The sequence below is a fragment of the Lottia gigantea genome (assembly GCF_000327385.1).
Source record: "Lottia gigantea unplaced genomic scaffold LOTGIsca_43, whole genome shotgun sequence".
Taxonomy (NCBI): Eukaryota; Metazoa; Mollusca; class Gastropoda; family Lottiidae; genus Lottia; species Lottia gigantea.
In genome coordinates, this window is record NW_008709504.1 from 1912495 (window position 1) to 1930574 (window position 18080).

The 18080-nt window shown below is 33.0% G+C and overlaps 1 protein-coding gene across 1 annotated transcript; it reads right to left on the reverse strand.

The window, feature by feature from the left end:
* Positions 1-14384: 14384 nt before the first annotated feature.
* Positions 14385-16052, reverse strand: LOTGIDRAFT_123164 (hypothetical protein; the record flags this gene model as incomplete). Its single annotated transcript, XM_009060629.1, has 1 exon — positions 14385-16052. The coding sequence occupies one exon, from the start codon at positions 16050-16052 to the stop codon at positions 14385-14387; it is 1668 nt and encodes a 555-aa protein (XP_009058877.1).
* Positions 16053-18080: the final 2028 nt, after the last annotated feature.

Consider the following 18080-nt stretch of genomic DNA (forward strand, 5'->3'; position numbering starts at 1 on the left):
GTTTAGCAAGCATTATAAACCAACAATCAATTCGAATTAATATCTTCTATAATCTTTGGTCTAAGCGGATTAAGTTACTACTATATTTATATGATATATAATTGTGATTAATATAATGTTCTTGGTGGGGGATATTTTTTTATTTGCCACTTATTACCTAATCTAGCATCATTCGTTCAGCCCCTTTTCGTCTACAGTTGCGACTAAAGATTACCTTGTATACGGTTTTATAAGAGAAACTCTCTTATAGAAGCACTGGCCTAGGTCACAAGTAGGGACTGTGAATTACAGCATTGGAATACATCAATTTGATGATCAATTACCTACTTCTGGAGAGATTTACAAAATAAACAAATAAACAATGTGGATAGTTAACAACTGCAAGCCATTGGTGGTATCTGGGAGAATTTGCTCAGTCGTTGGTTTAAATATAATGACATTTATCAAAATTCGACTTATTTACTCGGAAGAGCTTCAAAATGGTTGTGAACTACGTTCGTGTGTATGTGTTATTTCCATGTAGGCCTATTATAGGGTTACATAGGAATTGAATGGTCATAAACGTTCTACCGGAAAAATACCAGTTTGTATCTCCATGTCCATAATTAATTCATAATTCATATAGCTACTTAAGAAGAGAATTACCAGCAGAATTACAATGAGTAACCGATCAAGAAACGTCAGAAAGTCTTTTTTGTTTATCCAGACTGTATGATTGGTTAAAATACTTAATTATTTGCAATATAAGAACATACTGATATGATTAAAAATACATGAAGATTCATTTAAAACACCAATTAATCAAATAGTTTGCTTAATTTGACACTAAAAAATAAGGAAACCCATCTGTAAACTCCACTGATTTCTCCAATGTTTTTAAGTACATTATTATGCAGCCTAGCCTATAAGCTTAATGGATATATATCTATACATAGGCCTACAGCTGCATGACGTTTCATTCGGTATATATATATGAATAATGATATAGACAATGAATGTTTGATACATGATCCATTATCTCTACAGTTGATTTTAGAAGAAAGACTAAGAATAGTCTATTTACATCATTATTTACCAATAATACTCTTTCCTGATAGCAAGTCGACAGACAAATTTATTTACTTAGGGCTTACGACCCAGATAGTTAATTTAACCCTTGATACAAAGACGATAATTATGCTTTTATAAAAACTAGCGTTGTATACTGTACATATTGTTTTCACACAATGTTTAGTACTGTTGATTTCTTAACCCTAAGCACTAATTAATTTTATAGTCAAGGAAAGAGTTTTCGATCCAAATTAACAATAACTGCAGTCTACTGTATCAAGGAATGACTTGCAGTTTTGATTTGAGACCTTCCTTCGATGCGAATGCAGTACGTTATTATAAAGATGACATTCCAGATAGAAAGAGTACCAACTCTATAATTTCAATGAAAATCACTAATTGGATGTGTCACTACGTAAAAGGGACAGATTCGCCATTCATTTGACCAATCGTACCTTAGTCTCTGCACCATGTGGGCTAATGAAGATGGACAATGTCATGTCATTTCCGTTGAGGGAAATTTTGCCAATACAGCGGTTCTTTTTTAGATTTCCAACAGTCGAGGGAACTTTAACGTGCATCGGTTTATTGTCCCGTCCCGCTTTTTCCATGTCTCTGCATCTCTGCCCCTCTACATCACTGACTATGGCGGCGTTTCAAGAAAAGACAAGTTGTCAGTTTAACTTCCAAACGCAGATAATTCTAGACATGCGTGGATGTGAAGGTTCAAATTTCGACGGTGAGTTGTGAACAATATTACTGATTGGTTTGGCTAAAAATTCCTGTTTCTGAAACTAAGGTATGATTAGTCAAACAGATAGTAAACATGTCCCTTTAAATATGAAGTTCTCATTAAGGTTCATTAACGCGTGTACAAATTAGATCATATAACAAAAACATTAATATTATTATATATTTATATTTAAATCTTAAATTAGATCATGCGTAAATGTTTGTTATATTAACAGTTGGTATATAACCTTTAAAACTCTCTGAAAAAATTGCATTATGTTTTATAGATTTTTGTGTATTATTTAAAAGCATTGTATGATTTCAGTCTTTCCAATGTTTACATTGTTGGAATTTCTCTTCGCATGCAGCGAAATACAGTTTAGTACACTTTCAATTTAATCTTATTCTTAATCTCTTCTTTTGACCTTGGCTAGTGCTTCTATAGGATACTAGCCTGCCTTCTATAGCATCCAACATTAAATGTGTCTCTTTAAATGTAAACGTGAAGGCGTTATAGAATTTTAAAATGTACACAAGAGTTGGGACAAGAAAGACTTAACATAGAATAGCATTGTTCTCATTCCTTAGCAACAATATAAATCTTACTTATCAACCTTTTAAATGTTAAAATACATTGATTTCTATACAGATTCAGTATGTATTTATGTAGGTTTAGGGAATCTTTCTCTAGGATGAATAGGTAAAATATATCTCTAAATGAACATCTGGTTAAACCCCATCGAATTTGACTTTCAATATCATATATTATACTGGAGTGTGAGACCAAATATACCTACCCTGCTAGAACACCTTATGCCACTCTTCGATTAAGAATGTCACCTCGACGTAAATAGAGTTACCAGTTACCAAAGCTGGTGTTGTACATTTACACCGGCTCTGTTTCAAATATATGTCGCATTTAGATCGAATGTTATTCTATAGACGTGCTATGTGGGTTATTTCTGATGGGAGATATTATATTATTTAACACTAAGTTGATATCCAGTCTGTAACTAGCTTAAACAGACTCAACGAGAAGTCTGGAAAATTTACATTACTAATACTGTTGTTCCTTTTTCAGCCCTCAGGAAACTGGTAAAGCATTAAGATATGAGGTCATCTTATTATGAACCTTACGTGTCGAAATCACTAATCTAACTATTCAATTACAGACAACTTTGTTGTTGAATCTTTCAATCTGAAAAGTATTACGGGTACCTGTTATAAAGCTGTTGATCGGAGAATCCAAATGAATTACCATGGTAAGATAATGATTGAAAAATTCATTTATTGAATCGAGATAGACCTTATTGTGCAAGTTTTCATAACACCAGGACATAAATGATTGTCATTAAATCAAGAGTAACAATGATAATATGACTATTTAATTGAAATTTCCATTGGTATTGACTCAATATATCAAATTATAATCATCCGAAGTTTAAAGTAACTTCATTTAAATCATAATATATCATTTATTTAATATCCGTTTTATAGCATATAGCATTACCTTTGTAATATATAGTATTCCTCATACGAAACTACGAATGATTCTAACATGGAAATAACACACAAACGTAGTTAACAACCATTTTGAATCTTTTCCTCGACTTAAGAAATCGATTTTTCATAAAAGCCATTTTTTAAAAAGGCTATAATATTCAACAAAGCCTTCAAATCACAATTAAAGCCATTTCTAAAGCTTGACATGTGATCTGAAGGCTTAGTTGAAATAATTTAACCTTTATTGAAATTCGACTTATTAAGCCGAGGAAGATAATATTCAAAATGGTTGTTAACTGCGTTCGAGTGTTATTTCCAAGTAAGAATCATTCGTAGTTTAATATGAAGTATTCGTATGATGACAAAATCGATGAGCAAACGGCTTGGTTTATATACCACGCAATCAAAATACCATTTCAACTACAATAATGTAAATAGAAGAGTGGAAGTGTATCAAATGACGAAATATTTTCTGCAATAATTTCCCGTGTTGATAACGCCCATTATTTAACATTCTTGTTACGCCAGATTGGAGATAAATAGATTATTTATATAAGAAACATTATTCTGATGTAATGTCATCATACAGTCGGAGGGAATCTTGATCCGAATGTTTGTCTTCCTTGTTGAGGATGATAAATAACGAGACGTTTAAGCAATTGAACGCAATTACACCTTGTTAGGGCTGTTCTTCTTGTATAATAAATAAAGAATTTAAGAAGGACTTAAAGAGATTGTAAAAAGCACCGCAAAAGACCTTATATAATATTAACAGATTTTAAGATTGTGACAAACACTTAGTTTTAATGGAATTGCAGGAATAGACGTCTGATTGAAAATTGAAATGGTGCAAATTGATGTTATCAGTGTCACCGATACAGATAAAAAATTTAGAAAACCTCTATACAATCTTTATTACTAATCACGATAAAGTATATTTTGCGATTTAAGTATGGGGGGGGGCGGGGGGGGGAGGCACCCAGAAAATGGGCTGACCCGGGTTGCCCGAAAACCCGGACCCCCTACTATCAAATTTTTTTATCGTTTTACATAGTGAAAGAATGAACCTGTGACCTTTGAAAATTATGCTCGACCCCTCAACAACGTTTCCAAGAAATACCACTGACAGGAACTACAGACGACTGATTGAAAATTGACGCTATCAGTCCCACGTTACACATTCAAAATAATGAAAATCTCTTAACACTCCCTTTAATGAAAATTGGACTGTTTTAAGGAAATGTTATAAGCAAATAAATATCACCAAGCGAGCATGACGTAAAAACAAGGATGGTTTTAGAGTATTAACAGAGCTGAATAAATTATTTGTCTTTAAAGGGGTATTCTACTTTTTTGTAAAGAGTTTTCATTTTCAAAAACGTTGTAAATTATACCTGAAAATATTTCTAAAGTATTCTATTTATATATATGTATTTTCTTGATCAAACTGAATTTGTTTTACAAGGGTTAATTAAAAACCGAGAATGCTAATTGTTACTTAAGCAGTTTTGTGTGTATCGCAGATACAGTTTTTTTTTAGTTTGTAGGCCGAGGGAACTGTTTTTTGAAGATTCAAACAACAATTAGAAGGAAATAAATAATAAATTTGACTGTTAGAATGGCTTTATTTCTTGGATGTGGATGTATCAAGTTTCGTTTCTGTCATTTGAAAAATAAGCCTTAAAAACTTGCTAATGCAAATCAGGGTGATATCAGAGTGACTCGTCTTGATCTCTAATTAAGCTATATGAAAGCTATAGTCATTAATGAATTAAAGGAGCGGCGACCTTAGCTAGAAACTTTCTTTACGGCACGTAAGTTTCTCAGTTATATATCCACTAGGTATAGTATTTTACATATGGCATGCTATAAATAATATATCATATTATTACGCAATTCAATTAATTAAATCTCTTTGTATCTTTAAGTTAAATGATTATTTCTGTTCTAAATAAGTAATTCTGAAGTCACACAATTTATTAATAAAATGAATATAAACTATTTCACAATGCATATCACATTTCATGCAAAATGTCGAACAAAATTATATAGCAATGGTCATCAAGTTTCAAACTGTTTTTAAAAAGGGATAAAGCAGTATTGGTAAGACTACAGTAGCATTAGTAAGACTACAGTAGTATTGGTAAGACTACAGTAGTATTGGTAAGACTACAGTAGCATTGGTAAGACTACAGTAGCATTGGTAAAACTGTAGTAGTATTGGTAAGACTACAGTAGTATTGGTAAGACTACAGTAGAATTGGTAAAACTACAATAATACTGGTAAGACTATAACAGTATTGGTAAGACTACAGTAGTATTGGTAAGACTACAGTAGCATTGGTAAGACTACAGTAGCATTGGTAAGACTATAGTAGTGTTGGTAAGACTACAGTAGTATTGGTAAGACTACAATAGTATTGGTAAGACTACAGTAGTATTGGTAAGACTACAATAATACTGGTAAGACTATAACAGTATTGGTAAGACTACAGAAGTATTGGTAAGACTACAATAGTATTGGTAAGACTACAGTAGTATTGGTAAGACTACAATAATACTGGTAAGACTATAACAGTATTGGTAAGACTACAGTAGTATTGGTAAGACTACAGTAGTATTGGCAAGACTACAATAGTATTGGTAAGACTACAGTAGTATTGGTAAGACTACAGTAGTATTGGTAAGACTACAGTAGTATTGGTAAGACTACAGTAGTATTGGTAAGACTACAGTAGCATTGGTAAAACTGTAGTAGTATTGGTAAGACTACAGTGGTATTGTTAAGACTACAGTAGAATTGGTAAAACTACAATAATACTGGTAAGACTATAACAGTATTGGTAAGACTACAGTAGTATTGGTAAGACTACAATAGTATTGGTAAGACTACAGTAGTATTGGTAAGACTACAGTAGTATTGGTAAGACTACAATAGTATTGGTAAGACTACAATAGTATTGGTAAGACTATAACAGTATTGGTAAGATTACAGTAGTATTGGTAAGACTACAATAATACTGGTAAGACTATAACAGTATTGGTAAGACTACAGTAGTATTGGTAAGACTACAGTAGCATTGGCAAAACTGTAGTAGTATTGGTAAGACTATAGTAGAATTGGTAAGACTATAGTAGTATTGGTAAGACTACAGTAGTATTGGTAAGACTACAGTAGAATTGGTAAAACTACAATAGTATTGGTAAGACTACAATAGTATTGGTAAGACTACAGAAGTATTGGTAAGACTACAATAATACCGGTAAGACTATAACTGTATATAATTGGTAAGACTACAGTAGCATTGGTAAAACTGTAGTAGTATTGGTAAGACTACAGTAGTATTGGTAAGACTACAGTAGTATTGATAAGACTACAGTGATGTTGGTAAGACTATAGTAGTGTTGGTAATACTACAGTAGCATTGGTAAGACTATAGCAGTATTGGTTAGACTACAGTAGTATTGATAAGACAACAGTAGAATTGGTAAGACTACAGTAGAATTGGTAAGACTATAGTAGAATTGGTAAGACTATAGTAGTATTGGTAAAACTGTAGTAGTATTGGTAAGACTACAGTAGTATTGGTAAGACTACAGTAGTATTGATAAGACTACAGTGATGTTGGTAAGACTATAGTAGTGTTGGTAATACTACAGTAGCATTGGTAAGACTATAGCAGTATTGGTTAGACTACAGTAGTATTGATAAGACTACAGTAGAATTGGTAAGACTACAGTAGAATTGGTAAGACTATAGTAGAATTGGTAAGACTATAGTAGTATTGGTAAGACTACAGTAGCATTGGTAAGACTGTAGTAGTATTGGTAAGACTACAATAATATTGGTAAGACTATAACAGTATTGGTAAGACTACAGAAGTATTGGTAAGACTACAATAGTATTGGTAAGACTACAGTAGTATTGGTAAGACTACAATAATACTGGTAAGACTATAACAGTATTGGTAAGACTACAGTAGTATTGGTAAGACTACAGTAGTATTGGCAAGACTACAATAGTATTGGTAAGACTACAGTAGTATTGGTAAGACTACAGTAGTATTGGTAAGACTACAGTAGTATTGGTAAGACTACAGTAGTATTGGTAAGACTATAGTAGTATTGGTAAGACTACAGTAGTATTGGTAAGACTACAGTAGCATTGGTAAAACTGTAGTAGTATTGGTAAGACTACAGTGGTATTGTTAAGACTACAGTAGAATTGGTAAAACTACAATAATACTGGTAAGACTATAACAGTATTGGTAAGACTACAGTAGTATTGGTAAGACTACAATAGTATTGGTAAGACTACAGTAGTATTGGTAAGACTACAGTAGTATTGGTAAGACTACAATAGTATTGGTAAGACTACAATAGTATTGGTAAGACTATAACAGTATTGGTAAGATTACAGTAGTATTGGTAAGACTACAATAATACTGGTAAGACTATAACAGTATTGGTAAGACTACAGTAGTATTGGTAAGACTACAGTAGTATTGGTAAGACTACAATAATACCGGTAAGACTATAACAGTATATAATTGGTAAGACTACAGAGGCATTGGTAAAACTGTAGTAGTATTGGTAAGACTACAGTAGTATTGGTAAGACTACAGTAGTATTGATCAGACTACAGTGATGTTGGTAAGACTATAGTAGTGTTGGTAATACTACAGTAGCATTGGTAAGACTATAGCAGTATTGGTTAGACTACAGTAGTATTGATAAGACAACAGTAGAATTGGTAAGACTACAGTGGCATTGGTAAGACTACAGTAGTATTGGTAAGACTATAGTAGTATTTGTTAGACTACAGTAGTATTGGTAAGACAACAGTAGAATTGGTAAGACTACAGTAGAATTGGTAAGACTACAGTAGAATTGGTAAGACTACAGTAGTATTGGTAAGACTACAGTAGAATTGGTAAGACTACAGTGATATTGGTAAGACTACAGTAGAATTGGTAAGACTACAGCAGCATTAGTAAGACTATAGTAGCATTAGTAAGACTACAGTAGAATTGGTAAGACTACAGTAGTATTGGTAAGACTACAGTGTGGTATTGGTAAGTTTTTACACTTTTTTATTTCGAAATTTTAGATGAACAGAGCCATTGTCTACGAACCCATGTAATTGATGCAACCTTTAGCACAACTGTATGGAATTTGTATTGCTGATCGATGGAAGAAAAAAAACTTATAAGATCTTCAAGTGATTGTAGCAGCACTAAAAGTAAATTGATTATTTGAAATGTTAGAGGTTTGATAGAGAGATAGAGGCGTCTTAGTCATAGTTTAGTTTGTCTAGATTATTATTGATTTATACAACACCATTCATTCTCTTTAAGCAAAATTTAGTTTCTCATCATTTTCTATTAATTTCTACAGAATGAATGAAGACTGAATGAATGTGATAAATAAATGAAATCGTAAAAGTAGTTTGAATTGTCTGTTTGTATCTAGAGTTTAAGCTCCAATAGAGCATTTGATCGGGTTGCATAAAATTGATTAAAGCTATCGGAAATGACGTCAGTAATTCAGTCACAGAAAACAGATTATGAAATATTTCGGAGACTTTGCTGAGGCTATTCTCATTTATGCCATTGGATTATTAAAGGGGAAGATTTGCTATTTTCGGGGGTTGATTTGAGTCTTGAATATAAATAGTCTTTAGAAGTACTAGAAATGTACGAAAATAGCATAAAACATTAAGTAATAATAAATGAGGCACGTAATCTTTATTTACGTTAAATTGTGCCGTCAAAAATTTAACGGCTGGATTTGTTTAATTAAAACGTTCAAATACGTTACCGGATACATTTCTATAGATTTTGGTTTATAGTTTTCACAAAATTTGAGCGAAAAAAAAATTCGACCTACAAAAAAGGAGAATTTCCCTTTAAGCAAATAAATATACCATAATATTCCTTTGAGGTGGACCCCCTGGTGTGTGATATAAATATTAATCTGTATCATGTTATAATCAGTTATAATAAGATATGAAATGGAATGGAAAGTAAATAATCAGTGTAATCCATATCTCTCATTTACTCTTGCTCATATCACGTAATCTTACTAATAGCACCGACTTCTCTCATATTTATTGATGTCATAGAAAATGAACAATGTCAAGCTATACAGTGACGGCTCCATCCTCCGGAGACTGGGGGCAGACTGACTGAATGGGGAATCCAACTACTCCGACTACCTAGTTTGCGATATCAGCATCAACTGGAAGCGAGCGCTAAGTTGTCATCTACCAACCAACCAACCAAAATTTGTTGACAATAAAGTAGGAGTGCAATTAGGGGTGCAACCCAATTTCTAGGGGGCGCGACACATTTCATTTCAGCGCATCCCCAATCTAGAATGTAGGGTCGCCGCCACTGATTGACATGTGCCTAGCATATAGTTTACCCTGTATTTACAATAATATCATGACTTGTTGTCTGATGGTTTATTGATCACGAATCTAATTAATTAACTTGAGCGGTTAAATTATAGATGGTTTTCTTCAACCACTCCTTAGTAACCAATGACTATTTCCATCATAGCCTAAGTCTCAACTTGATATGGCTTAATTCATTACGAAAGGTACATGGTCATTAGTCTTTTGACCTTCATAAAACTCAAGGCATGAGAGAATGTTCCAGAGTTTAACCTCACGCCCAGCTAGAAATATTCCCGATCTGTTTGTTGTTTTGGTTTGTCAGGTCTTTTCCAGACCAGATTTTATAATTCGTTCATGCCAATTTATTTAAAATTAGATTACAATTTGGTATGTTTTTTTTGGGGTTTTCTGTTGAAGGTTAAAAATACTACATTTGGAGCGTATCTTTGGTAGAAAATTTGTTAGATTACCATTGAGAATAAAAAATATCAGAAAACGGAAAAGATGCGAAATTGTAAATCTAATTTTAGATTAAAATACGTTGGCAACTGGTGGTATGTTGCTGACATGAACATAATCATGTGGAGCACACTCGACCAATATTCATATTGATTTTTATCTTGAATCTTATTATCTCATGAAATAACAAAGAACAGGTCATGACCCTGCATCTGATATAGGGGGATATGGAATACATGTCTGTACGATTAATTAACTATAATACACCATCCCAGCTGTTGTAATGGCTGGCTATTTCTCACTACTTAGAACAAAGAAGGACCGAAATATGTTATCTATGAGGAGGTGAAAATCTGTCATGTAAAGATGTTTTCTAAACTTTGTATGTGTATAGGGGACACTTATAGCATCAATTTGCACCATTCCGATTTTCAGTCAAACGTCTGTGATTACTTANATTTCACTTAGTAATACTTACTAAGCGTTTGATGACGGCACTGTCGCAAAATCGACCCTTTACGATAGTGACGTCATAAAATGTCTAGTTTTAGTATGAAAATTGGAATTTAGCAATTTGATGCTATAAGTGTCCCCTATACACATGTAGGCGACTATGATTGGCTGTATTCGTTAGTGTACAATCCAATCGAAATCGGTTATAGCTGGACATTGTGAAGATGCTGTAATATATATTATATCTTCACATAAGAGAGGGTGGCGAATAGCCAAATGTATCTATGTAGACTATTTGCCATCCGGGTGGCGAATATCCATTCCCATGAGAGTGAGTTATTTTAAAGTATACCAAAATTAGACACTATTGCTTCAGTTTTTATTCAAATGCAGACAAACCTGTTACCAGATATTAATTCTGAAAACTGCTTTGTGGAAAGGGATTTCAATATGAAGTTGGTAAATAGCCAACAACATGGCTTTAATAGTACTAGGAGTACCTGTAATAGCTTCATAAAAACAATGAAACCAGTATAACAGACATGTTATGTCTAGCTCTAGTGATCAACCCAATCAAAATCCACAGCATTTGGTAATAAAACCATGGGTTGTAAATGAATTAAACCATTATGGAGCCATTCAAGTATATTTATATATTCCCAGAATAAAGGTCCTCCACAGAATTTTTGTTAGAGGAGGAGGGGGGGGGGGGGGGGGGGGTGTCAAACCCTGCTGCAGGTAAGGAAATTTGAAAATTTGAGCATAAAATGATGCATTCTGAAGTATATCATGTAATTTCAGTAATGTAAAACATCTTTGCCTTCAGAAACTGCTCAGTTTTGCATGATTTGATCTTTTAAATTTTCATCTGGTCAAGTGAGTTTATTTTCTCCATGGTGTGGACACCAACGTTTAGAGTGTATTTTTTAGCCCTGAGACATAAAACATGAGAGCCTTTCATTCTGAAAAAGGATGCAGGTAGACATCAGAAGTGGTTCTTGCAAGCATTTAATGACATCATTATCGAAAGGGTCTTATATAATATCAGCTTTTGTGAAAGTGACATTATAAAACACCTGGTTTTTGTGGAATAGTAGAAACCACAGGTGTCTGACTGAATTGCAAATCAATGCTATCATGTGTTCCTGTTACACATACATATATTAAACTGGCAAAATTCAGGTTGAGCTACTGTCTAATATCTGTGGTTTCTGAATTAATCCTATGTTTGTTATTTCACAAAGATCATCATAAAGCTTTTCATAAATATCATATAATATGTCTTTTAGAATATAGACCCATTGGAATAAAATGCTAAAATTTCAATCAACTGATGCCCTAATTGTAGATGAAAGGATTGAAACTTATTTAAAATTCATGTAAACAATATTGATAAACTTCAAAAACAACAAAGATCAGACAGTAACTGAAGTAAATAAAAACTAACTATAATGCTGAGTTTTGTTTGAAATTTATTTCTCACAGTATATGTATATTATAGTTTTCACTTAGATCATGTTTACAAAATAAATCATCTATTGTGTTTCTTGAAAAACTTTGATGTTGCTAGGAATAGACACAGACTGAAGATAGGTAAAATAAAAAATCTGTCACACAAACTAAAACCAATGTACAATTTGACCGTTTTAAAACTTGAAAATAGTTGATTTTACAATAAAGTAAAGAGATATGGTCCCTGATAAAATAATATAAAATAAAAAAAAAAATACATCACAGTTTACTTCTTGGCCCTGTCTGATTGAAAAAATTTGAATCTAGATTTGAAAACTTAATTTCATCAGCTCACAAAGAAACATTTTTCTCTCTTTTGGAATGTTTTGGATAATTCAGATTCACCAATATCCTACCACCCGATACCAAGTATGTATTCCAGGTCATATGTGTGGGTGCTAAAGATAGTGTAAACAAATTTTTGATCCATGTCAAATCTAATGCAATCCATACAACTTTTGATCAAATTCTATTATTCTTCCTAATCCTGAGACAAGCATATTATTATTACAACAATCACGTCAATTAAAATCACCTGCAAATTTTTCCACCCAATCAAGAAGGGGCAGAAGTGGTGAATAATCACTCCACGGAATTTTGCCTTTGATTACATGATAGTTAAAAAATGAGGCAGCCATTCTGAACGTCACATGATATCAGCATTAAATCAGATTGGTTTAAGAATTATTGATAGCCCGACAAAATAGACCAGACACCGGCAAACGAGCGATTTTAGTCCTTAACGTATATAATCGGTCGAAAATATCAAACATTTTTTTATGCTTGTGATTTGTACAGGTGTAAAATATCGTTGTCGACATGAGCGGACATATGAGAGTAATTTTTGGGCAATTTTAAAATCGTCGCTATCCGGCGATAAAATACGCTCATCTGCCTCCAGCCTAACAATGAATATTTATTTTAGTTGGCTAGCAAAGTTGCAGCTTATTTTGCGGAGAACTTCTCTATAAGCTTACCAAAAAAAAAAGAAATGTAACAAAAATCCTTATTAGCCTATATCAAATATTTGAAACAAAGTCTAGATACAGATTTCTTGCAATCAAACATGACCTTTATGGTGAACTTTTACAACAAAATTAAGTTGAATGATAAAACTGATGACAAAAAACCTTCTAAAATGAGATGGTGAAAATATATTTTATCCTTTTGGACTCCGTTCTTATACAACATAAAATATCCAATATCACTTAAAACTCAACTCAAAACAAGCAAGACATACAATAAAATATATACTCAAGATAAAAATAATTATGTGCTGGGATAAAAGGCAATATGTAAATAAATGCCTCTATAATTTAACTTGTAAATGTTGAAGTTGTTCAATGATATGTTACCATTGGTTTATGTAGTTATGTAAACTATATGAAAAGCAACATTTAGCTTGTTTAGGTAAATACGGTGCACTAAAAAAGACCTTAACAAAAGTTGCAATTCATTTAGTCATATGGTGCTAGTTCATAGAGGCATTTAGTTAATTACTGCAGATAAAAAATATAAATTTCTAAAAATCAAACACTTTACACAGATATGAAATAATAAAAATCAAATGATCAATATCCCATACCATAAAGAATGTGTTGAGTTGATTTGGCATGTATTGGCTTGTTCACAACTTGATTGAAGAGATATGTACACTTGAATACTTGGTATTTTAACTTCACTCAATGACCTCAGGCAAAATCATTATACAACCTGATCTGTTCTAAATATCACTACAATGTGTTTCTAACACACAAACACACTTGATCTTATTTAAAGGGAAAAACCAGCAAAATTACAATTCATTATCAGGACATGTTTTTTATATGAATCTCAGAGTTGAATTTTCTGCAATATTTTAAAATTTATGAAAAGTTAATTTAGTCAATTTATTTCATAATTCCATTGTCTCGAACTACAGGGTTAAAAAACCCTATTCAGTTTTGATTTTGAAATAAAATATCATTTAAATGTCTTCTGATATCAATAATATTCACTGAAAATTCCCTTTAAAGTCAAATAAATAATAGTTTCCACTCGATAGTTTTATTATTATTGTGAATATATAGCAGGATGAATGCATGGACGGTTGTCTATCTGCATACCGTACTCTATTCTGGTATAGTATATTATTGTCCACCAGTAGAAGTCTACGATGTACTTGATTGATTTTTTTGATCACAAATAATATTGACAATATACACAATCTCTATTTATAAATAATTTAAAATTCACACACACAGTGATTCACAAGCTATTAAAGTGGTATACAATGTTATAAGGTGGAACCTATTTGGGGTAATTTTGTTCGTGTATTCATGTCATCTTGCACGGCTATTAATCGTGCACCTGATTTTGCACTATTAGAAACTGTTCCATTTGAAAGTTTTGGCATCCCAGAGCCACGAGTACCTATAGAATTACGCCTTGCTCCTGAATCTGCTCTGCTTTCATTTTGTGGTGGTCTCGGAAGTCTTCTCCTCAACCAAGGATGTCTTAAAGCTTGACTTGGGTTCATCCTAACATTTGGATCCCAATCCAATGACCTACGCATAAAGTCGATAAACATGGGATCATCACAACCTTTTAAAGCTGTCACAAGTTCTTTGCTACCGGGTGGTCCACGAGGTTTACCACGACGAGAACGTCCACCATTTAATACTACACTTCCATCTGGTAAAGTTGTCACAGAACAGTAACGAGGATATCCTTTTGAACTAATAAAATTTCTAGCTCGCTTTGAAACATCCAATATTTTTTGGGGTGGCATTCCCAATAATTCAATAATACATGCCAATTGGTCACCTTCATCTTCCCCAGGAAATAATGGATAACCTGTTAATAATTCTGCTAAAATACATCCTAAACTCCACATATCTATAGCCATGCCATATTTAGTTCCTAAAATCACCTCTGGAGCCCGATAAAACCGAGACTGAATGTATGTATAGATTCTCTGATGTTCATAACAGCTTGATCCAAAATCTATGACTTTAATTCCACTTCTCCCTTGTTGTTTTAAGAGAATGTTTTCTGGTTTGAGATCACAGTGTATAATACGATTACGATACAAGGCATCTAAACACTGTAAAATAGAATGTGCAAATTTACGTACTAACTGTAAACTAAATCCTTGGAATTTGTTCTTTTTGATAAGTTCATATAAATTCATACTTAAAAGTTCAAATGTGATGCAAATGTGATTTCTAAAAGTGAAATGCTCTAACATGTGAACAATGTTCATCGTATTTTCTTTGTCCTGTTTCTTTAAATGTTCCAATATTCGAATTTCTTCTTGCGCTTGGCGATGGAATCGTTTTTCGTTGCGAACCATTTTTAAAGCTATGTGTGCCCCTGCCTTATGATCATAAGCTTTCACAACCTGACCAAAACTTCCTTTACCAATAACTTTTAACACTTCGTAACGATAGCTAATGTGATCATGAGGTACATGCACATAGGATCCATTTTCATCATCATATCCATTATTACTGGCAGCACCAACAACTCCTTGTCGTTTCTTAGCATTCTGCCCAACAAAGTAAATTTGAGGATAATTAAATATTTCATGATGTTCAAAAGAACTCAATTTATGCATGTACTGTTTCATAGCCACCTCTGGGCTCATAGAATTACTCCTCCTTGCTGCTGAACCACCTTTACTGACCAAACTAGTATTACTAGAGCTTGGTCGCATACCGACTGAAGTAACTTGGTTCTTTGAATTTGTTCTTCCCTGATCTTGGTCGCCATTTTGAATAACTTCCCGGACTTGGCTTTTGTCGATTCCACTGGTTTTATTATGATGATCTTCGAATAACTGCTGCACTTTCACACTGTCTTTACTGCCTCCATGTGTACTTAATGTAGCACCGACTGTCTGACTGGCGAGAGGTGGTAGATGGTGGGTAGCATCATGGGTATGATGATGAGATGGATACATTTCTCCAGTTGTCAACATTGAAAATGTTGTCTTTTGTACAGACAGCGGCTTGACCCGAATGGACATACTTCCATAAAAACACTATCTTGTAACGCCCTTTTTGGGACAATTTTAACTTCCTTTTCGCTACATAATTGTTGACTGATGATTCCTGAAGAATAACAATAGCTCGATTAAAACTTTGAAGTTGCTCGGGCCAACTGATTGATTAATAAACACTGTTGCTATTTTCCTGAAGACAATAATGGCCCCTGCGTTGCCAAGTGCGACCTACTTCGACAACGTCATTTTGGTGACGTCATGGAAACTGGGGTCACGTGGGTAAACATAAACACTACTTTCATTTTAATTTTCCGTTACACACTTTGTTGTGATTAACGGTTCACTGTTATCTACCCTATAAATTAATTAAATCACTTCTGTAGTTGAGAAACAATGCTACTTATTAATCTCTAATGTTATTCCAATCAGTAGGCATTAACATATTGCATTCATTAATGATTAATAGGTGTTTAAAAAAATATATATAGATATCTTTGACGAACAGGTAATTTTATGAATTACTTTAACACCAAGAAAAAAGATGTTGACAAATCACAGTGTTAAAATATTCAGTCAGATTTTTAATTCTGAGAAGTTACATATAAGAAAGGGGTTTGAAATTGCTCTTAAAGGAAAAGATCTAGATTTAAGATTTATAAAATCTAAAATTTGACCAATATTGCCATACGTGGACTTAACCTGGTGTCGTTTTAACTAAACAACAGAAACCCGATAATTCAAGTCAACTAATTAATTACCGGGTATTGAAAAAACACTTAAAGATATTTATGTTTTTAGAATAGGCTAAAATAGGGCCTACCTGTATTATATGAACAAATATGCCTAGGCTACTTAGTTTTAGGGACTCTATTGAATAATGGTGAGGAGACTAAGGTAGGGGTAGTCCACTGATGAACATAGATTCATTTTGGCCAAGTTAAAATATCCAATTTTTGGCATCTTAAAATAAAGCATTCCTTTAAAGGAGCAGCCTAATTGTGTAGGTCGGAAATTTTTTTGGCTAATATTTATGATAGCCTAAACTATACACCATATTTTGTCCCTTAACTTTTCTAAAAGTTTTAACTTAAAGTATCTTGTCGTTAATTTTAGAAAGCTGAAACTAGGCCCACACAAGGTTTACGTTAACATTTAATCGTCGGTGTTTTTTTTTTTTTTGGTTGTTGTTGGAAAAGTAACGAATTTTTGTCAAATGAAATTTAACGCCAAATTGTGGTGTAATTTGTCGCCTACACACTTATCTAAAGGTTTTAACTAAAATATCGAGTCATAATAAAGTCAAACACCAAAACTAATCAAACTGCTTAATTGACAAAAAAATATCAGCCTGCATGCGTGCGTATCATGTTTAATTAACCCAAAAAACAAATTCAGTTTGATCAAATAGATCTTTTCGTGTATAATTTAAAATGTTTTAGATAATAAAAATGTGCATGTTATTCCTTTAAAGGCCTACATAAACATTCTATACAATATAGGCTCTAATAAAAGTGAGTGGTGTCTGACGTCTGAAACTTTCCTACACTTGTAATGCTGGCCTATGGGTTAAGGGGCTGGTGTAGGCTAAGCTTCAAGCTTATAACACAATATAAGCCTGTTTAAATCCTACTTGCCAATTTTGAGTTTTAATTTAATGTAAAAATAGTCTTCAGAAGTAGGCTACTAGAAATTTGAGAAAATTGCATGATCCCTTTAAAAATAATAATTCTGGACAGACCTGGATTTGAAGGCTCAAATTTCGATGGTGAGCTGTAAACACTATACTGATTGGCTTAGCTAAAATATGCCCATTTCTGCTCAGACTAAAGTATGATTGATAAAAAAAAGTTACGCCTCTATCCCTTTTAAGTTGAAGAGATGTTTGTAAATTGAGAATCAAAAACTAATGTAGATTACAGGCTTTATTATCTCTGTTGGTAAGCGTCGACGTAGCCTACATAAATCCGCTCTGCCAAAGAGTTAAAA